The following is a 22,193-nucleotide window of genomic DNA, read 5'->3' as shown; positions in this document are numbered from 1 at the left end:
CAAAAAGAGCATGCATCCTGCATTCAAGCAAGCGAACTCCCAGCTCCTCCACCTGTTGACTCAGTTTGCACCACTCAATCATAGAATTTTTCTGAGGACCTTACTAGAATTGGTGAGGAACAACTAGAGATTCCGGGCTCCAGCTGGGAGTGTGGATCCCAAGTGTCTGATTCCCAAGGGAAAAATCCATAAAGATGTCCCACTTTAAGCACCAGGCAAAAAGTTCATACACAGATTTCCTGCTTTCTCGCAACTGAAAAAAAACCAACCCTAAACAGCACCAGCAATCAAGGCTGACAGGTTTGAACATCTGTCTATTAACATTTGATCCCACACAAGAACCTAAAAAGAAGATTTTGAGGGGAAAAATAAGATATCAGAAACATTATATAAAGGAAATTCACCTGCCTCCTTCACCTAAGAACAACTTCAGTGTGTCAAATCACAAAACTACTTAAATGAAGAGCCCAGAGAAGGCTACAACACTGCTAAGAATTTAACAATAAGGGAGCTTCACCAGTTTTGTTCCATCAGTAACTGGTGTCTCAGAGCTGTCTGATAGAGGGATGGTAGGAGCGAAAGCTCAAACCACTTCTGATAATCTGCTTAAGAATTTATATGTTTTTGCCTTATCTATCAGAAAACAAATGAGAGGGAAAGGACAGAAAGAATGGGAATAATTTCACTATATTCTTGAAAGCAGTCAAGTGGTTCTCCTCTTCAGCTACATTAGAGATTTTTTTTTCCCTGCAGAAGAAAGCTTTTCTTACATAAACACGATGGGCTGGTCTGTCCTTCACAACTTAAGAGGCTGTTTCAACCACTAATTGCTTCTAGTTAGGAAAAAAATATATTTATTCCACAAGCATGGCTCTCTGCCTGTAAAATGCAGAAAGGTCAGAGTGCTTGTGGGGTTTTCTGTTTGTTTTATATCAATAACAGAAGGCAAAAGCAGACAGCAATGCAGATACTCAAGTCAGCTTGAAATCCATGGAGCTACAGAAATGGAAACAGCCTGGTTGTCATAGCAGCGGAGCATGATACCTGAGCTAATTATTCAGTCTGAGAGGAAGAGCTAATTAGCCCAGATGCACCATCACACTGACACAGTTATAATCCTTCTGGGACCTGGGCATGCACATTGCTGATGAGACATTTCAGCCTGCAAGTAGCTCAGAGATCTCAGCAACACTGCGCTGTGCTTTAAGTATTCAAAAAAAGAGAAAAAATAAAAAGGCAAAAATATGTTCCTACAAAGAAGAAAGTGATGGAAAAGAGCTCTCAAAAAACCCAGAAATCTCTGAACACTGATCTGCAACTCTTCTGCAAGAGAGGAGGATGCCTGTATCCACAATGCTACAGGCCAAACTACAACACTGGAAATGGTAATCCCAGTAGGACAGATACACTTCCACCCCAAGCCAAGCGAAAGTTACTTGAAAAAATGGTTTATCATTGACAACCTGAACTCAAAAAGCTCCCTGTTATCTAAAATCGCAAAACCCTAAATTAAGTTCCTGACAGAGAAGTAGGAAGATAAATACAACATCTGCATTACAAATTGTGAATACCATAGAAAATAAATACCCACTACCAACAAACAAACCTCTTTTTTCAAGGACTGGCAACAGCATTCATTTGCTGTTTTTTCCAGGAAGAAACAGTATTTTAAAACGAACTTTTTCATCTTTCTACTGTACTATATGCTACAAGGTCCTCCCTGTAGAAGAAGCAATGCATTTTAAAAGGGTAGGAAACAAAAAGTGAATAGGTGAATTCATGAGTCCTTGCTAACCATTTTTTAGCACAGAAATACAATGTAACATCATATAGAAGACAAACTGTGAAAGGCAGGGATTTTTGTTGGTATTCGGGAAAACATAGCAGGATAAAGGAAAAATTCTTTAAGAAACTATTTTCACTTCTTTGTAATCAAAATCAGCAAAGGCAACAAACATACAGACTGAGCAGGCAAACTAGTGGATAGATGACATGAACAGTGATCTTAACTCCCATGCAAATCTAATTATTGAACCAAGATGCTTTTGGTAGATCAACAGGACAAATTTCTAATTCATACCAAATGATCCTTTAAACACCCAGAAAGATTACTGAAACAAAATCCCTCATGTTTTAATGGACATTATTGTATGAACAAGAACACATTACGTAGAAAGTAATTGATTAAACAGATACTCAGAAGAATTGACAAAGGACAGACGTGCTTGAATGTTTGGCTTATATTTATTCAATTTTAAGATGCACACATCTCTTAAGCTTAATTAATTAATTTTACAATTTTTTATTATTATTAACTTACAAACCATGCCTGGTTATTCATATTCACAAGAGGTCACTTCTCATTTCAGGAACCTCTCTAAGCAGACCTGCAGGATACTAAGAGGTTCGTTCAAGCATATACAATGCCCAAGAGAATGGGATAAATATATAAAAATCAATGTTTCTCTAAACAGAAAGCTATTTTTGTCAATACTGTTGCTAAATAAAACAGTTTGGTGACTAAATTATTTCTCATTCAAGACAAAAAATGGGCACATCTCTCCACCTGCTTAAAACTTCGGAAAGAGATGTCAAGCTAAGTGTATTTTACATATATTTAGATATCAAATAACTCCAAGCACTGTTAAAATGGCAGATATATTAGCCTAGCATCAAAGTTTCCTGAGGAACCTCCTCCCAGGCTAGTGGTCCTCCTCCCTTCAAGTTAATGATCCCAAAGTTAGACATAATATCAATAACCATTTAGATCCAATGTTGGGAAAGAAAGCTGGAGAATCCGGGACAGTGTTAGTGGAGCAAACTGAAAAGAAGAAAATTAAGAAATATTAAGGAAGATAAAGCAGCCATGGAGATTCACAAGGAGCTGTTATTTATCAGAAATGGAAACAAAAAAGAATGTCAACAAAATGTTTAAGGTTAAATAAAAATGTCACAATAGAGGAAATTAGCTTCCCATGAAAAAGAAACTTGGGTTTCCTCACAAAATACAGAACATCCCCTGATTTCCATACCTCATTTCCACCAAGGACAGCATGGTATGCATTTTACCCTAAATGGACTAGCAATAAAATCCACTCTCTTCTGATAAAGTTTTTAGTTATTCTAGAAAACAGGCATGTTACTGGAAACTGGAAAGAACAGAACTGTTTGCCAGGATTTTAACCCTGTTTACAGTTGTTACTGTACCCACTACAAAAATTCCGACAGAAATAAATCCTCCAAACAAAGTATAAACTCAGAGGATAAGTAACTTTTGCTTCCTTTCTCCTATCTTTGCTGTTCAGGACCAGAAGGCCACAAAGGCAAGCTCAGTAGAGATATCCCTGAGGGTACAAAGCGAAGTACTGAAAATGGATAGAAAGTCGTCATTAAAAAAAAAGTAAATGACATCAACCCCTTGAAAAGCTGCTGCTTCACAGCCAATAACAGAAAGCTTTTCTGGGAAGCAATTGCTTCAGCAGCATATGGCTGACAGTGGGCATGCAGCCTGCATCAGTTGCTAACAAGAGGTTTAAGCAATATGAATCTTCCGAGATTGTCAGCATATTGCTTTCTCTAACAAGGAGAAGGAAAAGAAATTAGAAACCAACAGGGGAATGAGTATCTTTATGACACGCCTCCACCTAAAGCTTGCATCAACAAGAATAATAACATATGGCCAAGGATCCCTTTGGTTTAATGCTGCCCAAATTCTCAGAAAGGAGCTTGTGGTGTTGGTTGGTTGGTTGGTTTTGTGTTTTTCAGAATACAACTACTTTCACATGAGCTGCCAAACAAGTCTTAAAACACATTTTAGGGAACCTGTGTGAAGAGTACAAACATCGGCACAGGCTGGCAATCCAAACCCTAAGCTTCAGCCCTTTCACAGAATGCCTCCAGAGCTTCAGTCCTTCCTATCACCCACAAAATAAGTTTACTTCCTTAAGCTAAGAAAAAGGGTTGCTGAAGCTGCCGACAGCTCATATTTCTTTTCTTTGATGCTTTTAACTGTACTTGGGACTTCACCTTATACTTAAGAAGAAAAGGGACTTATACCCTGATCGTTTGATGTCTAAAGGTATATTCCAGTATTCATCACAAAATGAAGAAAAAGAATTCCTGAACTGAGAGTTATTTTCTACCGAAAGCAAATTAGAGGAAGCATCAGGAAAGAGTAAATCATTTGGTTCTGGGCATTACATAGAGAGTAGAGCTCTGTCTTTCTTTTCAAGGCTGAGTTAAGTGAAAAAAGACAGCATATGAAAAATTCATTAGAAGGTACAGTATGGCAACAGAATGCTAGAAAGACTGACTGCTGCATGCCTGGCAATGGAGGCTGCTTAAACAAGGCATGAAAGGCAGGCCACTTGCTGCTGACTTGATGAAGTATTACAGAGGCAGAAACAAGGTGGGTGCTTCATTCAGAAAAAAAATCTTTCTTGCTAATCGAAGCCAACGGGAGCCCGACTCCTTTCTCTTCAGTTTAAAAAAACCACATCATTTTCCTAGAAAGAAAGAAAAACCAGCAAAGTTAAGGCATAGCTACACCTACTAATTCTTGTAATTTAAAAAAGGGTAAGAAACAGAAAGGGGAAGATACGCCTACCTTGATTATCAGTTCTTTTGTCTCCTTTTGCTGATGAGCAGAATGTCTTTGTGAGGGTTTGTACACTTTAGGACGATGACAGGAAAGTAAGAAATAGGAAGGGTAGGCCCTTGACAAACAAGCTTTAAATAAAATCATTCTTGAATGTAGACAACATTTCTATATAAACCATGCATATGAGGAATACCAATACATGTGTCTCCCACATCTTTACCAGCATTTGCACTAACACACGTTTGTATGACTGTCAGATTTACTCTATACAACTTGTTTCCAACATTCTGTACCTCGACATCCTGAACACTGGATAAAGAAGTTGATTAAATCCAGAAGTGCTATGTCCCTGTCTTGTTTATATGATTCAATCCAGTCGTCCACCACAGACTGTCAAGAAAAAAAGAATACTTATCAGAGACTCTTAAAAAGTATTTTATTAAAGGCAAATGACTTATTCTTTTCAGAATATAATCTTATAACTGAGCATTTATTTTGCATAATTATACATGCATACAAATTCAGAAATCTATACACCTTCTCTCAGGGTGGAGACAGAACAAATATTGTCAGAGAATAGAACTATAGGCATTGTTTTATGGTATAATTGTATAAACACAGGTTCAAATTGAAATTACTGTAATTCCTTAAAACTCTGCTTGCAGTATTTATCCAGTTTCAAAATTGCGTTGAAAAAACAAACACTGTGATTCCGTTTGGAAATATCAACGTACATACCCAGAAAACTGATAAGTACAAACACTTTGGGATAAAAACTGAACTTATACTGCATAGTGAACAATTCTGTATTTATAAAGGCCAAAACAGTGTATCAGTCATTCAGAAACATTGTGTATAGTTCGGGAAGACAGAATGCAATGAGGAATACTTTGTAAATTAAAATAATACAGGCAAGTTGGTGTTTGGGAGTCACTAAGCCACCTGAATCACAATATATGGAGCTGAGTCACAGCTGCAAACTGCTCTCAGAACTATAAGTAGCCAGGAGATATTTTTATAATCACTGATATGCAGGCATAGCATGCAGCCATTATTATGAATAATAGCAGAGAGGACAGAAAGCACACAGGTGTCAAAAACATTTGTCATTTGTCATGTATTAATCTCTGGGGACAGAAAATGTGCCTCTAGCTTGATGAGAAAGGGCACTAAATCAATTTTGCCAGTCAACATAAAAGTGCAATCACAGCATCAGAAAGAGTTAATGGCAGATATACATCAGCTGAAAGAAATGCAGTGACAAAGCCTATAGCTGCTTCCCATAGACACTTCACCCTACAGTTCTGACTACAGAACCCTATTAGAGCTGCGCATATCCACAAGTTTTAAAACCTCAGATGTAGGTAAATGAAGCAATGAGGAGAAAGCAACAGAATAACTATGGGAATGCTTATAAACTGTCCTAGAAAAGCAAGAGGGTTGTGTGAGGTCTTCTTCAGTGTTCTTAATGCTTAAGGAATACAAGTATGGCTTCCTGTCATGTCACTGAACTACAGTTTTCCAAGTTCCTCAGTCACATCAACATTGAAGGTAAGGAACTGTGTTATGTTTAGTGTAAACAAATACTATGTTTTGCTTACTTTATAAAATAAGATCTTTGCTGTTCCATACATGTGGCAGCATTCATTAAGAGAAGCTTGATTATGCTATAAGAGCACAACTTGCAAAAGGATTTTTTTGATTTGGAGAGTCCAGGTTTACAATTAATGTCTACAAAATTTATTTTGAAATTCTAAATACACACATGCCACCACCACTCCCATGCAACCAGCTTCCAACCTTGCTGAAAAATAATTAATAGGAAAGACAAAATCCAATCAATTTGATCGCTTAGAAGAATTTTGCCTATTTCTAAATTGGTAGATATAAGGATAGGATCTTGAAATATCCCTCTGCAGTTTCTAGTTTATCGAAGTACAAACTGCCCTGACTGCCAGTGGGATCTGAGCAGAAGTATGAGAAAAGGGAGGCAGCAAGAAAACAGTTCTGTATGTACTAGAGACATACACAACTCCATGGACTGAGCCCAAACCCTCCACATTTAACAGAGATCACTATACTCTTTCTTAACCCAAGACAGGATGAGACTAGCAGTATTATCACGTTACTCAAAAACGAACACCAATCTCTAAACATTAAATCTGCCAGGAAACTACGTTCTTTCAGGTTTTGCTCATCAATACAAACACATAAAATGCACAGTAGGAGCAGTGATCTTACAAAGAGGTACATGTGCTACTTAGAAGAAATTTAAAAGGAACTCTTAGCCTCAAACTAATCCTTACACTAGTTGAGGAACCATGAGGCAGCAGCACAAAACCAGTAATCCAGAATGTTTCACTGTTATTTCAGCATGAATTCAGACCTGTTCCTGTAAGTATCAGTCATTTCAAATCAACCAGCACACAAATTCAAATGTAAAAATTATTTACTAAGCCAAATATTGACAAAGCTTAACGACCAGACTGCTGGTGTACTACCAACTTAAAACATTTGTTTGAGCAGCTATAATAGCACAGATATCAGAACAACATGCAACTGCCAGCAGCTGTTACTTTCACTGAAGAAAACAGCATCTGTGCTGGGTCAGAGCAGAGGTTCACCTGCCCAACAGGGCTTATACATGTAGGGCATAAGAGCATAAGAGTAGGGCAAGAATATACCGATACCTCCGAGTTACACTCCCAGATCCTTAAGACCCTACCGTACTTCTTTTCTCATTAATGTGTCTGTCTGAACCAGTTTTATACCTATATCATCTTGCAGCAGTGAGTCTCAAGGGTTAATTATGCACTGCAAAAATGAATAATTGTTTTGTTTTAAACTTGCCAGTTGCAAGATCTATTTGACACCACCTAGTTCTTCTGGAAGAAAATAAAAAACCCTCAAGCCCACATTTCCATCTGGTCACCTCTCTTCAAGCAGAATAATATTACTCTGTGTTATGGGGCTTGCACAGAAAAGATTTCCATATCTTTATCTTTGCTCACTCCTGTCACACATCTCAAAACAGTTTCTGAAGTTTACTATATTCCTCTAAGAGCCTGGGAAATCTCAGATGTTTTATTAACACTCAGATTTTTCCTGAGTATTAATAACTAGCTCGCCAGCATCTGCGCACTGTCCACAGCCTCGTTTCACATAAAACATCCCCTGTAGAAGCAAGGCTGGCCTGAGAAATTCCTTCTCATTTTCCTCTTATTCCTGTTTCTTCCTACAACATACTGCCCCTTCAGCTATACCACTGCAACTGTTTCTGGACTGTGCTACATATGTTGCCAATGGGCCATCTGGACTAAAAAAAAGCAAGGGCAGAGTGGAGAGACCTGAAGGAATATCTTTCAATTTTGCTTCTGCATCTCCCTTCCAATAATTTTTGTCTCTCAGAGTGAAGGTTCTGAGCAGGGACAGCAGGCAAAGACTGCCTCCTGTGTCAGCTGGACCTAGCAGAGGTCTGACAAAGCTTTAACTAAAATTTTGGATGTTTGGGCCAGATTCCTTTTACCTAACTTTACATGCACACTCATGTGGTCACACAAGCTGGTCACTCTATACTCTGCATAGTGTATATGTATGTGCACGTATGCATACACATAGAGTCAATATTCAGTGGAGCCGTCTGCATAATTCATCCACCTAGAGCAGGTACATACAGTGGGATGAGACGGCTCCTGCCTAAAAATGCTCCTTATTATACTACGTACATCTCCACTGCCTGAGGAGCTCAGGGTGACAAGTCACATACAGACACTCGACCCGTCAGCATCAGTACAGTTACTAATCCCTAAAAAAGAGCGGGGTATTTTCAGTGTATCACAACTAAAACAACACCCACAGATCTAAATCATTCAACCCCTCACGCACATTTGGCATGCTTGTTGGTAAATTTTTTGAGAGATTACAGTTTAAGGCAACAGGAGATAATGAAGCCAGACTACATATGCTACAACAGTTGGAACTTAATCAAACTGTTCACTCTTGATGTAACAGAAAAGAGCTATAAAAACTGAAAACACTAGGATGAAAAAAACAAAAATTATACACATCGGACCTAAAATACAGACAAGTATCAACTGAACCAAGAAAAAACAGTAGTAATCAAAATACCAAGAAAAAGGTAGAATACGAGAGAAAAAGGAATGAAACATTAGGTAATAGTGTAGTAACTGGTGCAACAAGCAATTGTTGCCAGAAAAGGAGGTTTTTTGCATAAACATGCATAGAGAGAAACTACTCCCATTAAAACCAAGGTTTTCTAACCAACAGTCCACAGGTTACAGCAAACCCTCCAAGCTGCTTTTACCTTGTTAAGCTGTCTCCATCCAGTCACTCTGTTTTCAAGAGCTGCTCAGACATAAGCAAAGAGCAAATGACATGAACAGTTTTCACAGCAACAACCCACATTTGGTCACCAACTTGCCCCCAGATATCCTGCTCTGGGTCCTTCACTGCCATCTGTCCCAAACACAAAGCTGACCCTGAAGCGAAGGTGGTGACCAGCGGAGGGAAGGACTCGACAGTTCTTTGGAGAGGAGGTAGCTGGAACTGGGCTCCATCCACCAGCAGAATTAATCTCCACAAGAGTCTTGTTGCCTACTTCAGCAAATCACTTAGGAAAAACGGTAGGAATAGATTGCATAGGATGTTCTGGTGATGTCCACCTGCTTCCAGATGTTTTTTCCATTCAGATGCAGGACAGAGCATGGATTTACTGCAGAGACACATGCACTTGCATGCTGCACATGAAATACATGATAAATTCAGCATTCCCAGGAAGCACAGGATCTACAGCACTTGTGCTGCAGTGCTCTGCCCAGGTGCAGGAAATCCGTGCTTTTGGAATTCACCAAATTCAATGCACGTGCACAAGGAAAAGGCTCCCCTGGCAACAAGCTTCCGAAGTACAACAAATGAGAATTTGCACAAATAACTCTTTAGCTTCTCCAATTCATTACCAGACTGGAGGGAGGCAAGGAGTACTGCAACTAAATTCTAAGCAAAGTAAAAAAGTTCAGTTAAATAGATCAAAGCTTGAGACTGCTCCAGTAACACCTACATGATCTCCTTTCACTCCCTGATGGCAGAAAACAGCTATACATGTATATATACAGATATACATATATATATACATATATATAGATAGACATAGATGCACCACATCTCTGGGTCAGTGGCCATAACAAGTCCATACAAGTTCCTATTAAAAAATGAGATTCTTAGGCATGTATTTCTTTAAATCTGAAAATACTTCTATTCTTATGAGAACTGAGTGAAAAATCAAGGCCTTCAGCAAATGATATATAGTATAAATATATAGTCAGTATGGGAGTTTTCAAAAGCTGGTAACAGCTTTCAAGAGAAACTCACAGAAATGAACTCTCTGGTGACTCTGTTTTAAGAACTACCATGCAGCATAATTTGAAGAATATGCCAAAAAGGCAACCTTACAGAAATAAGCTTAAACTAAGTCAAGCAAGTAGCAGAACAGATCCATAGTCTGAACAAACAACTTAAAATCAATCAGGGAGACTTGCAGATATATTGACCTTCATATCTTGAAGTCTGATAAAAGATAAATCGGACCATTTTATGGTATTGAAGAGAAGCAGCAGCTTGGATTGTCAGTAAAAGCAAAAGTCTGATGCAATGAATGAAATAATAAAGCTAGTTATCTTATTACTTCCTGGAGGCTTTACAGCTATGAATCCATTTCATATTCCTTCTGTGCAAAAACATTACTACATGTAAGAGCATTAAGTGCTAGAGGAACCAGCGGGACTAACTGCAAACGATACCTTGCCAGCTCGTGTAAATTAGCACAGACCCACTAAATATTAATGGCAGTTGATCTCCAAAACAAGCTATTTCACAATTTAAATTAAGTAACAATTTAGCAGCAGTGCTACTAACACAAAGTGAAAACAAATGGCACTATATACAAAGCACATGTTCAAGTGTAAGATCTGAGTCAACTATAAATCGAGGCAAATCAAGTATGATTAAATAATTTACCATTTCATACAACTCATTGTGGACACGCTTCATTTACAGTGAATATGACAGAACAAAAAATGGCTCCAGAATGGGTGTGCAGCATGTTAATGTTAAAGGAAGGAAAAAAAAACCCTAAAGCAAGGCAGTATGGCTTATACTAACATCTTCTGCCAAAAATAAAAAGTTACTCAAATGAAATTCCAAGCTTATTAAAAGAAAAAATGAAAGCCCAGTGAAACTGAAGATTTCAATTATCTGTGTAAAGAGCAGCCTGAAGAGAAGATAAAAGCTAGGAAACACGCTTTAACAGACGGCGTGAAGAACTTAGAGAGTACACTGAAAATAAAAACATGGGGAAAGAAAGGGAAGAAGTGGAAGACTTTGAATGATCTGTGTACAAGTTTCTTAAAGTGAATCTGTGCAGGTTTTTTTAAAAAGAAAAAAAGTCTTAAGGTCAAATTTTGTGAAGGCTGAAGTAGTTAGTTACTGCAGAGAAGGTGGTTCCTAACATGGGAAAGTATGTGCAGTTTAAGTCTGTGCACTAGACTTCAAGATAACCGGTTGCATTCCAAATTTCCAATATACACCCACTGAAAAACCCAACATAAGGTTAATAAAAAAGAACCATAGATTGAGGTTTTTTCTTCTGGTCTCTCTAAAGGTGGTGATTTTAAATTATGAAAGAGTTCACACTTTGCTAACACCTGGCAAGCACTTTCTGAAATGTCAAAATTATTATTTTTATTTATTTTTTTTAAATCTTATTTTAATGCTACAGTACCTGTTTCTTCATCATAGGAGAAGATGGGAAAATCTGCTCTATGTAGTGTCTACCTATATAACTTCTTTTTTTTCCCCCTGAAGCACAGGAAGGCAAAGAATAAAATCTTGTAAGTATTTATTCCAAATAAAACTCAGAAATCCATACTCTCCATACAGAGATATCTGTGTGTGGCATTTCATATAAATTCATACTTCTCTACAGTAGAAGGGGCATTAAGTATCATTATGTGGGGAAATCAGTGTAATACATTATATGGAACCCTTTGAGAGAAAAAAAACACTACTGAAAGATAAAAATGTTCAGTTCTCTCATAAGAGTATTAGAATGGCACAATTTAACTGGCATTAAACTTACATGTATAAAAAGGGAAAAATTCTTCTTCCAAATGGATTAGAGTCACAGATATTACTGAGGATGAGCACCGTTGACACAGCAGATCCGCACTGCCCAGAGCTGCATTTCCTCATCCAAGTCCTTAAAAATGATGGGTGGATCACTCAATGGATTGTCTACTACGGTACAGAATCTTTGGAGGCGCTCATCTCTCTCAATTGGCTTGTTACACATTTTCTAAGTGGCTACAAAGAGATGCTACAAAGCATCAGAACTGCTCAATACATTGAAGGCAAGAATAAAAATATCCTTAGAGGAGTGCAGAAACAAAATCAGTTATTCCAATAGGAGAGATCCATCAATTTATTAAAGAACATCATTCAAGTTCCTTTGCTAGTGCAACTTGTAAATTGTTCACAGATCACTGCAGATACTTCAAAAATGATGACATTCTAGAGAGCAAGAGACTCTCTGGCTTTAAATACAATTGTATTTTCGAGTATAAATGCCTTCACACACTGTACTTCTAGTACATGTGTTCACATTAACAGTAAAATCTTCCTATATCTTATTACATCACAAGGGAAAAGAAGTCTCATGTGATGACTGCAGAAAAATTCATTAGGTAATAAGGGATACCCTTCTGATTAATTAATGCTTCAACTGGTGGGTAATTTGTTCCTAGTATAAGCATGGAAACATTTTGGTTTTCTTTTAATGCAGAAGCATGCAACCACAACCAAAGCAAGATTAGACTGCAGAAGAAATCCATCTAGCAACATGGAAACTAAATACTAGTTAAAGTGGCAATAATAGTTGCAGTTATTTTATGCTGTAAACTTTAGAGAATGCATACTTCAACTTCTAAGGAGTTTCTGAGACAGTTTGAGGAAACTCAGAGTTATTATCCATCCTTCAAGTTGGACAATGCAGCATTGTTAAAATAAAACAAAGGACAATTAAACTTATACATGCCTAAAACACAGAAAACACAGATAATGTTGTATGTCTGGATATTGTCATTTTTCACTGACCTACTCTCCCAGAAGCAACTGAGGCAGATGCAGAGACACTATCCAGCAAAGAGGAGCTCTAGCAGGGAGAAGAGACAAACTCAGGGAAAAGAAAACCATTAATGCTACTGAAAACACAGATGCCACACTCACCCTGATCTGCAAAAAGAGGTGGGGAGAATTTCCAAAATACTTTTTTTGCCTTCCAGTTCTCTTTAACTGCCATTGTCAAATGGAAGATATTTGACTCTTGGTACAATGCAGTTACAGCTGCTCTGATGTTTTAAGCTCAAGTATGTGTGTAAAAGCATATACGTAAAATACAATTCCTCCTAAATAAGGTAGATATAGTGATGGTAATGCAGTCATTCTAACCAAGAATAAGTCTGAGTTGCTGTGAGAGATGAGCTGAATCAGGGAACTGATCCAGCTGAAGAATTCTACCAACATGACAGGTTCTAACTAAATCTATTTCTTGGTGTGACTACACAACGCACAAGAAAGGTGTAAAAAACATCAGCTGTTAACATGGGAAAAGGTGAGATCAATCTGTTCAACAGCTGCCTCAGTTTGTACAAGATTACAGCACGCAAATAACAATTCTTTAACGGAACCACTGGAAGGACTAAGGAACATTGGGATTATCTATATTACATAGCAGTTATGTGAGTTAAATAACTGTAAGACACAATTCCAGGCAGTTAAGAGAAGGAAGCAAAGCAAAGCTTAATCCATGCAGAATATGTTAGGAACCAACTGATAAAGCTGTGCACTCACGGGGACCTTCAGCACTGGCGAGCAGTTAGACCTGAGGGAGAACAATGATGTTCCAAGCTTTGACTCTGCCTCTACAGTCGCTAAGGTGGGCCTACCCCAACATTTAATTAACTAATATTACTATTACTAAAGAAAAATTAAGGTTGTAAAAGAAGCTGTTGGCTTAATACAGGAATGGGTGTAATTTTATAATGCAAGGGGGTAGTAATGGTCTATTTTGGCCCCAAATGCTATGAAAATACAAAAAAACCTGAAATTATATAGGACATGCTATATTAACAAGATGCATAATAACATAACAGCTCTTTAGAAGAACTATCTTGCATTTCTTATATAGATCATGACACTTCAAAGTGATAGAAAAAGATACTGGAGGTAGTAGGGATTTCAATCAGAAAAGAATTTCAGATACAGATGTTCATGACTTAAATTCATCCAAACCTGAAAGATTATGACAAAAGCAACCAGGCCAGTAAGATGCTAATGCATAAAGAACAAATAAAGAGCACTCCTGAAAGTGGTCAGACTGTTTTCTTTTACCTCTTTTGTATTATTTCAAACAGATCAAATGCATAATTACAGGGGATGCATACCCTTTATTATTGCATGTACTAATTTTGAACCTCAGTCTGCGACAAGTGGAAAAACACTGAAAATCAGTATAACCCTGAAAATATTGTTAATATTTCAGAAATGTTTTAAATTAATATTAATGAAAGATTTTTAATCCATTCAGGTAGGCAACTGAAGGGCAAGAGATCTCACGATGTTCCTGCTCTGATACACAAACTTTCTAGCCAGCGTAGTACTGTGAACAAGAGTCACAGCTTGCCAACATGAGCTCAGTACGTGCAAAAACAACAAAAATCTGAGGAGCTAAGATTTAAGAAACAAAAGAAAACTTCTCATGACAGGGTAAGCAGTGCTACAAATACAGCTTTACTCGAACAGAGAGGGAACCTCAAAGGACTCAAATCCACGTGTGCCAAGCTGTGCAGACAAGAACAGTGAGGAACTACATACGTTCTTGACTTCTGCAGAGACAAAGTAGTACTGGTGGCACAAGGAAAAATTCCATTTCAACATACATCTTTGGATACATACCCTACAATGCTTGTTAGCATATAATTGAGCCGTATTTACTCTGAACCACGTCTAACTGACACCAAGACTACTTTTATTAGCTAAGCATAAGCACTGGGGTTAAATAATTTTTTTTCCAAAATCAGGATCTAACCTGTTGTGAACTGCTAACATCAATTAAGGATAACACCCATAATATTACAGAACAATCAAAATCATAGATCTGTTCATGTTTTGGTATTGAACACATTTCAAAATTACTGATGATTCCCTCTGATAGTCTGGGGAGGCACAAATCCTCTCTGCACACAAGAAAAAAGCTTGGTTTGATCAACACAGAAGTACAAACTTCATAACAGCTAATTGGTCATAATTTACTTACGAGAAATTTTCAAACTGAGGCTTAAACAACCTTTGAGATCATCACACGCTCTTTACTTCCCTGCCAACTTAATGCCAGGGTCAGAGGCCAATGCAGAAGTGCCTATGAAGATTGAGGCTTAAAGTCAGGCTCTGTCCTGCAGGCTCAGCTGGAGAAGGGGGGTTCACCCACACCCTTCTCTCCTCTCAGCATAAACTCAGGCAGTTTAGCAGAAGAGAAATGGTGATAGAGTCTGTTCTGCATATGAAGGTTTAGAGTGGGGAAATATAAAAATATTTAAGAAGATAAATAAAGAGCAAATGACAAAAAAAAAAAAAAAGCACCCACAAAACAGAAGAGTATCACGTTTGTCTAAGAAAAAAAAAGCAGAGAGCCTAAAAAAGCTCTATGAACAATCTTAATGGACTAAAAAAGCGTACCCACAGAAACATGACCAGCAGGTCATGTCACACTTCATACACAGAGTTGCCAACAGAAAAACTTCTGAAACAACTAACTGTACAAAAGGTTACAGAGCAAATTAAAAAACACTGACCACAATCCAATACCAAGTTATTGTGGGTATCAAACTGATTTATAGAGTTCAAATGAGACTTAACACCAACACAACTAGCACTTCATAACAGAGGCAAAGATGTATATGCAAAGAACAGCTCTGAAGTTATGTATCCTTGAAATAACAAAATATTAACCTAACTTTGTTTCCCTAGAAGAACCAAACAGCAATAAGCCTGAAGAGAAAAAGTAAATGCATCCTGCTACGAGAACCAAAATAAAGGACAAACTTAAAAGAAGTGAGAATTGAATTCTGCTACAGACTTGTATGAGTTGGCAACACAAGGCCAGGAAAAAAAAAATCTAACTACTAAAATCCTGAGAGCAAACAGCAGGAGCAGATAGATCAGAAATGAAACCACAAGAAGTACAATTCCCATGGACTCTCACAATATATTAATTGAATTTTTCTGGGTTTTCATTGCTGGAAGCAAACTTAGGAGCACTATAGAAAAATGTAGGTTTCTATAACAGGGAAAAGACTAAATATTGAGAAATAATAGGTTCTGACAAACACAAATATATGGCACTTCTCTGAAAATTGGCAATGCTGACAACAGTTCTAAAACCAAACACAAAAAAATCTGCATTGAATCTAGGGAAAAAAAAAAAAGGCATTCCTAATTAAAGGCATTCCTAATTGTTACATCAAAATCCCCAAGCTATTAAGGAAAAAGAAAAGTATAACAATGCTAATACGTTTGGTTTATAGAACCTTGGCTTCACATTGGATTATCATCCAGTGCAAGTTAAAAAAATAGTAAATCACATTTTAACTTCCTCCTCTTTCCCACTGTAGGGTTTCTTGCTTACTTTTCGGGGGAATATTTTTTACCAACAGTAAAATTTTCAAGGATGTACAAGTGACACATACTCTTGAAATTAGGACTGGTGCTCCTAAATATGGCTCAATTCACTTATGCCTGTTTACATGCCAGGCCTTCAAATAAACTTGTCTATTCCTTTACTATTTGCTTATCATTTCTCCACTGCTTAAAATGCGCTGTCTACTTCTTTCTCATATTTGTAGGCCAGGCACATTTTAAGCATGTGCGTGCACAGGTAGATACACATATGAATAGATACACAAATATACAGACACACACCCATCTATACATGCATATACAAACATTAAATTTCTCCAAACAATTCCTTTGTATTTGAATTCCAAAGGTTCCTTAACACAAATTTGCAGACAATTTATTTTTAGCATTTCATTTGCAGAAGACTTCTGATGCCATCTCTTTTGAAATAGATTAAATGTATCAAAGTTAATTCCACAGAAGAGTCATCAAATATCAAAGCAACCACCCATTCCTCTTCATTTAGCTCCTGCAAATATCAATAACTCTAAGACAAACATACTACATAATACACATAGTATGTTTTGTACCACAGTAAAACCAGAAAATAGACTCCAGATGTTTCCTCAAATCCTGCCAAAAACGAAATTTGAAAAAGTGTTGAAAATCAAGCAAAGTTGGAAGCCCTGACTTAAAATGTGTAGGAAGAGGCACAAAGAATCTGCAGCTTTGTTAGTAGTAAATTTGTTCTGTCTTCACCTACTGGATAAGAAGGGTCAATTCTGAATAACTGTAAATACAGCAACTATGAAGAATAAAAATTCTCATTTTCTTCCTGTATTGTACTTCCTAGAAATTACAGCTCAGACCTTCCACAGATTTGAGACAGAAAAAATTTTCAACAGCTTTCACTCATTTGGAACACTAAATTCTTTTGGGAGTTAAATAAACCTATCTTTTAGCTACACTAAAAGTAATATTGCAAGCGGGACTTGGCCCCAAATTTTCCCAATTTATAATGTTCTCAGGTTAGTTAGCACCACAAATTCAAAACAAACTAACTGATATGGCATGAGCCCTGTTCAGCTGAAATGCAAAGTAAAGGAGGTTTGCTTAAACAATCCTTCAGTAGGAACAACTGTTGGCTTTGCACTACACTGGATTAAGAGTGTTTTGGGCCCATTGTTTCTCCTTTGAGTGCCAAAAACAATAGCTGACACACAGCAGCTTAGTAAAGGCATACGAGTACTGGTAACAACAATAATCTGTAGAGGTTCTTGAGGCAGGGACTCATCTGGCCCAATAAACGCCATGAGACCTCTGAAATTAATAAAGGAGCAGGAAACACTTTCAGAAGGAATTCAATACAATATCTTATATATATTTATTTTACAGTGAAAAATTTGCCTTCAGGATGTGTCCATCTTTGGCCCTCAGAGACAGAGGAAGTCCAGGCAACTAGTTTAGCTTTCATCTGCTGCTCTGGTGGGGACAGTAAGAAGAATGCAGGCTGTAGTGCAAAGTACTCCAAAGTGCTTGTGTCAGCAGGTATTTTTGAAAAAACAAGCAAACCAAAAAAGCCTTGGATCCATCACTAATATCATATACTTTTTCCTCACATAAAACATATTAAAGGATATTCTTTAATAGACTGCTTAATACCAACACATATTTCCAATTTGGAAGTAATGAAAAACTAAAGCAGAATTTGAAATACAAGACTTTCTGATCTGTCTCTTGTCAGAAGTACATATGACAGCCATTAACTCGAAGCACATTCTGTCCCTTTACCATATGCAGCCTACTGGACCTATACAGGTTATGAAAAAATACAATAGTTTACAAAAACATAGATTAGATTGAACTTCTACAGTCAGGATATCCTGAATTGTGAAGGTGTAACACAATTAGTTATTTTACCTGCATAGCGCTCTTCCCGAGCTTAACCACCTCAAACAAAGTGACAGGGTCCCCTTCTCCATTCTGCTGAGGGTGGCCATTAGCTCTTCCACGACTTGCTGCTCTAGCTCCAGATTCAGGACGACCCTTGTCTGCTGGAGACTTCCGAGGTTTCTTAGTGGCAGACTGGGCAAAGAAAACCAGCAGAATGAAAATTTATTATAGCCGTATCTGAAATCACTCAACTGATCCTTATACATACATACTACACACGCATTTATACACTCACATATGTATATATGCACAAGTGTCACAGAATAAGCCAGGCTGGAAGGGATCTCAGGTCTCCAAGCCTGACCTTCTGCTCCAATCAGGGTCAACTATGAAATTCAACCAGGCTGCTTAGGGCTTTATCCAGTCAGATACATGTATTTTTTTTCATCAGTAGTTTTTAAGGCATGACTTAAAAGCCACAAGGTAAGTAGCAGTGAATTCCCAGTGTTGGAGTAACACTTCACATCAATACCTGTATTAGTCTTATTCAACACAAAGAGATAGTCAACAACATGACTGAAACTAAATAAACGGCAGCAAATTACAAACAGGACAGAAAAAATGTTATACATCAGCACACTTCTAGAATAACTCATGACCTTTGGAAGACAATAAGTTATTAAAAATACACTTGTCTTATTAACATTCATTTTCTGCATTCTCATTTTTACACAACCTTTATAAGAAAATATGTACATAAAGAGTCAGCTCTTCAACTCAACTTGAATCATTAAATTATAGCCAGATTTTGTAATAATCATAATAGCCTCTTTCTTCAAATTTTTATGAGTTAAAACATTTTTCCTGTGAATCTAAATTATTTAATGTAAATTTTCTCCAGATTCTTCAAGCTTATAAACAGGTGGTATAGAACCCATCTAGTGAACAGTTTGCTCTGAATTTAAGTCACTTTATGCAAAAAAAAAAAAAAGTTTTGGAGAAAACAGCAAAAGATTCCTGCTATGGTATTACTTCCATATTCTATTCTTTCTCCCTATTGTGAAAAAGACAAAAGCAAAAGTTGTTTTCCACAGAACAATGAAGCTATTTTGAAGAACTATGAGAAAGAAAAGAACACAGTAGCACTTGAAGATTACATTTAGGACAATAACCCCATGGTACCTTTTACATGACTATACTGTCAGCCAGTTTCTATTAAAGCTTTTAGTAAAGAACACAACGTCAATGTTTTTGGTTGCGTCTTCCAATTACAGACCCATTGAGAATTTTCCTGCAGAGGAAAGGGATCTCAGGTCTGGAAGAGAGCTGGTAGAAGCAGACCCGCAGTCTAGCTTTCCCCTTACTTTAACAGGGATCACTGCTGGTGGGAGCAGAGAGCTAAAGAAAAGGGCAAGGTAGAGCGTGACTGCATCTGCCTCTTGCAAATATTCAGTTGAGGACTTGCATACAAATGCAAGCCGGAAAGCTTAAAATAACCGTACAATCTCTGTGGAAACTTTTTTGGATAATAACTGCACTTACGATCAAGAAGAATATGTCTTCTCCCTCAATGAATTTTTAAACATGTGCAAAACTGCTTTTATCAGCAAGAAAGCTATCAATACATGAAATGTTTGAGCATTTTTGAGCTCCAAAGAGACATATCATCACTATTTAATAAAATGGCAAGGAATTAGAAGTAAATTGAGTCTTTTGAGATATATAATCCATGTGCTTATTCAATCTGGGTGACAGTAAACCACAAGCACTTCCACTAGCTTTAAGTACTGCTAAATGAAAGCAGGAAGGCAAGTTGATGCCCTCCACAGAAGCTCATGCAAGCTTCCTCTATACACAGTTTTTCTCAACGTGTAATTCAAAGGGAAACATTAAACACTGCAAGCATGAAGGGTAAGCAAGTAGGAGATGGATGTGAAATGCACACATCCAAAGGTAACTTGCTACTGGAAATGCCACCTACACTGGTGTCAATACTATGGACTAGCATGCACATTCTCAAAATGAGTAATGACAAGACACAAATGCTCGGTTTAAATTCCACTTTTGTCAGGTATCCTGAGGAAAGGTGGTGCTCTGACCAAGACTCAGTTTGAATTAGAAGGGTGAGAACACCAGTGAGCTCTCAAAGAGGTACAGAAATAAGCAACAGATGGACTTTTGACAGAATTAGTGGACAAAGCCAGATTCTTCAAGCCCAAGTAATTATCTCAATATCCTGGACCTGAATTAACACCAGATCTAGTACTGAGTCTACTTGAATAAAGTTTCTCTCTGGTACAGATTTTCTTTTGGACAATGAGAAAATCTCTCACAGTGGAGAAACCAAGTCTTTCACTTAACAAAAGCAATTCTGCATCCAAGCTGGGCTAGCTAAATCCAGATGCAGGATCTGTATTGAATCCTGCCTCAAGAGACAAAACAACCAGACAAAGGATTCTGCACTGAGAAACTGAAGAAACTCCCAAACTAGAACTTTCTCAGTTAGGCAGGGATTAACATAATCTTCAGGTGGAGAGATACTAGAGAAGGGTGGTCAGACCAGCGGTAGTGTCAAAATGTACTGAGTTGCCAAATGAAAACAGAAGTTACCAATTATTTTTTCAGATCTGTGCAGTAAATTCAACTGAGAACAACTGAGGCTGAGGATTTACACACACCTGCATTGGGAAATTCAGAAGTTTCAGAAGCAACTCTAAAATGGCCATATTGATGACCAACCACATGGTTTACCTGTCACATTATAGCTTAAATTAAAGCAAATAGGAAACACAATACTTACCCTGACTGTAATTAAACTAAAATGATGACAATTCAGAATTTTGTAATAAATTAGCTAGATAATACTTTTCATGCCTTTAAAATTATTGTGGAAAAAAAGTGACCCACATATGTAAGATCAAGTAATAACATGAAAGTTAAATCACACACTAAAAAAATAAAAGTGTAAGTGGCTTGACATTTTCCATTAATATACCCCAAGCTGATTTGATGCATTTCACAAAGAAGAAGTGTTACAGGTCAGCAACTCCACCTAACTCACCACCTCAAATGATGGCCTCTATGTGCATTCATATAGTGAGTAATTTAAAGCAATAGCCTATTTCTCAAGATAGCTGGAAGAAGCTTTTTAACCTTCCACTTGAATAAGATTTAAGAACTTTTCTTTCAAAGGCATCATATCACCTGGAGAGGCCCCTGCATCATAACCTTGTGTTAAGTGGAAAACTGATAATATCTGAGCTCTTCCCTGAATTAATTCCCATTTAAAAAAGAAGGCTACTGCACACTTCATAACATCATTGTGATTAACTAGGGAGAACTTCTTGGAAGCAAATAGTCAGTCCTGTGGTGCCTTTTTCATCATAGAAACAAATAAGGTGCTCTCCATGAAAAGCTTCATCCTGCAAATAAAGACAGATGCAGGCCCCCTGACATCCAGTGTGTACAGAGCTGCTTCAGCTGTAGTACATGCAGCTTAGAACACGAAAAAAACAAAACACAGAGGCAGTGTTGAGGAAGATCTGTTGCTTTTTTCATCCTTATTTAAAAGCCTTTTAAGGGTTCTAAAAGTAATCTTAAAGAATCAAGAGAGTCTGCAATAAATGCTTGAAACACTTGTATTCTTTCAGCTGAGGCAACCGCTACAAAAAAAGAAAAATACTATTTCTACTGGAAAATGAATAATAGATTAGATTGCCAAAAATACAAGGCTCATCCCATCAAAAGCTTAAAAGGAAAACTTCTAATGCCATTAAGACTCCTCCACCAGGAAGCTACAAGTGGCAGGATAAAGAAGTCTTCACATGCTGGCTGTATGTGCACTGCATTTCCACAGAACTACAGAAGGTCTTATTCACATCCGTTTTAAGGGACAGACCTAAAATACCAAGCTGAACAGGACACTGATGTAACTCACACCAAACAAAGCTTGACA

General features: G+C 37.4%; 1 protein-coding gene across 2 annotated transcripts in view; it reads right to left on the bottom strand.

The window, feature by feature from the left end:
* The window catches only part of STAG1 (STAG1 cohesin complex component), a 173,895-nt gene that overhangs the window by 99,723 nt on the left and 51,979 nt on the right, over positions 1–22,193 (bottom strand). For both annotated transcript variants that reach the window (XM_082056882.1, XM_082056883.1), the window contains 2 exons: positions 18,266–18,430; positions 4,894–4,990 (listed from right to left, as the gene is read on the bottom strand). In XM_082056882.1, coding sequence (XP_081913008.1) covers positions 4,894–4,990; positions 18,266–18,430 — 262 coding nt within the window. The remainder of the gene's footprint in view (positions 1–4,893; positions 4,991–18,265; positions 18,431–22,193) is intronic.

The sequence above is a fragment of the Streptopelia decaocto genome, assembly GCF_964273445.1.
Source record: "Streptopelia decaocto genome assembly, chromosome: 6".
NCBI lineage: Eukaryota > Metazoa > Chordata > Aves > Columbiformes > Columbidae > Streptopelia > Streptopelia decaocto.
This window is presented reverse-complemented; position numbering and strand designations above follow the sequence as displayed.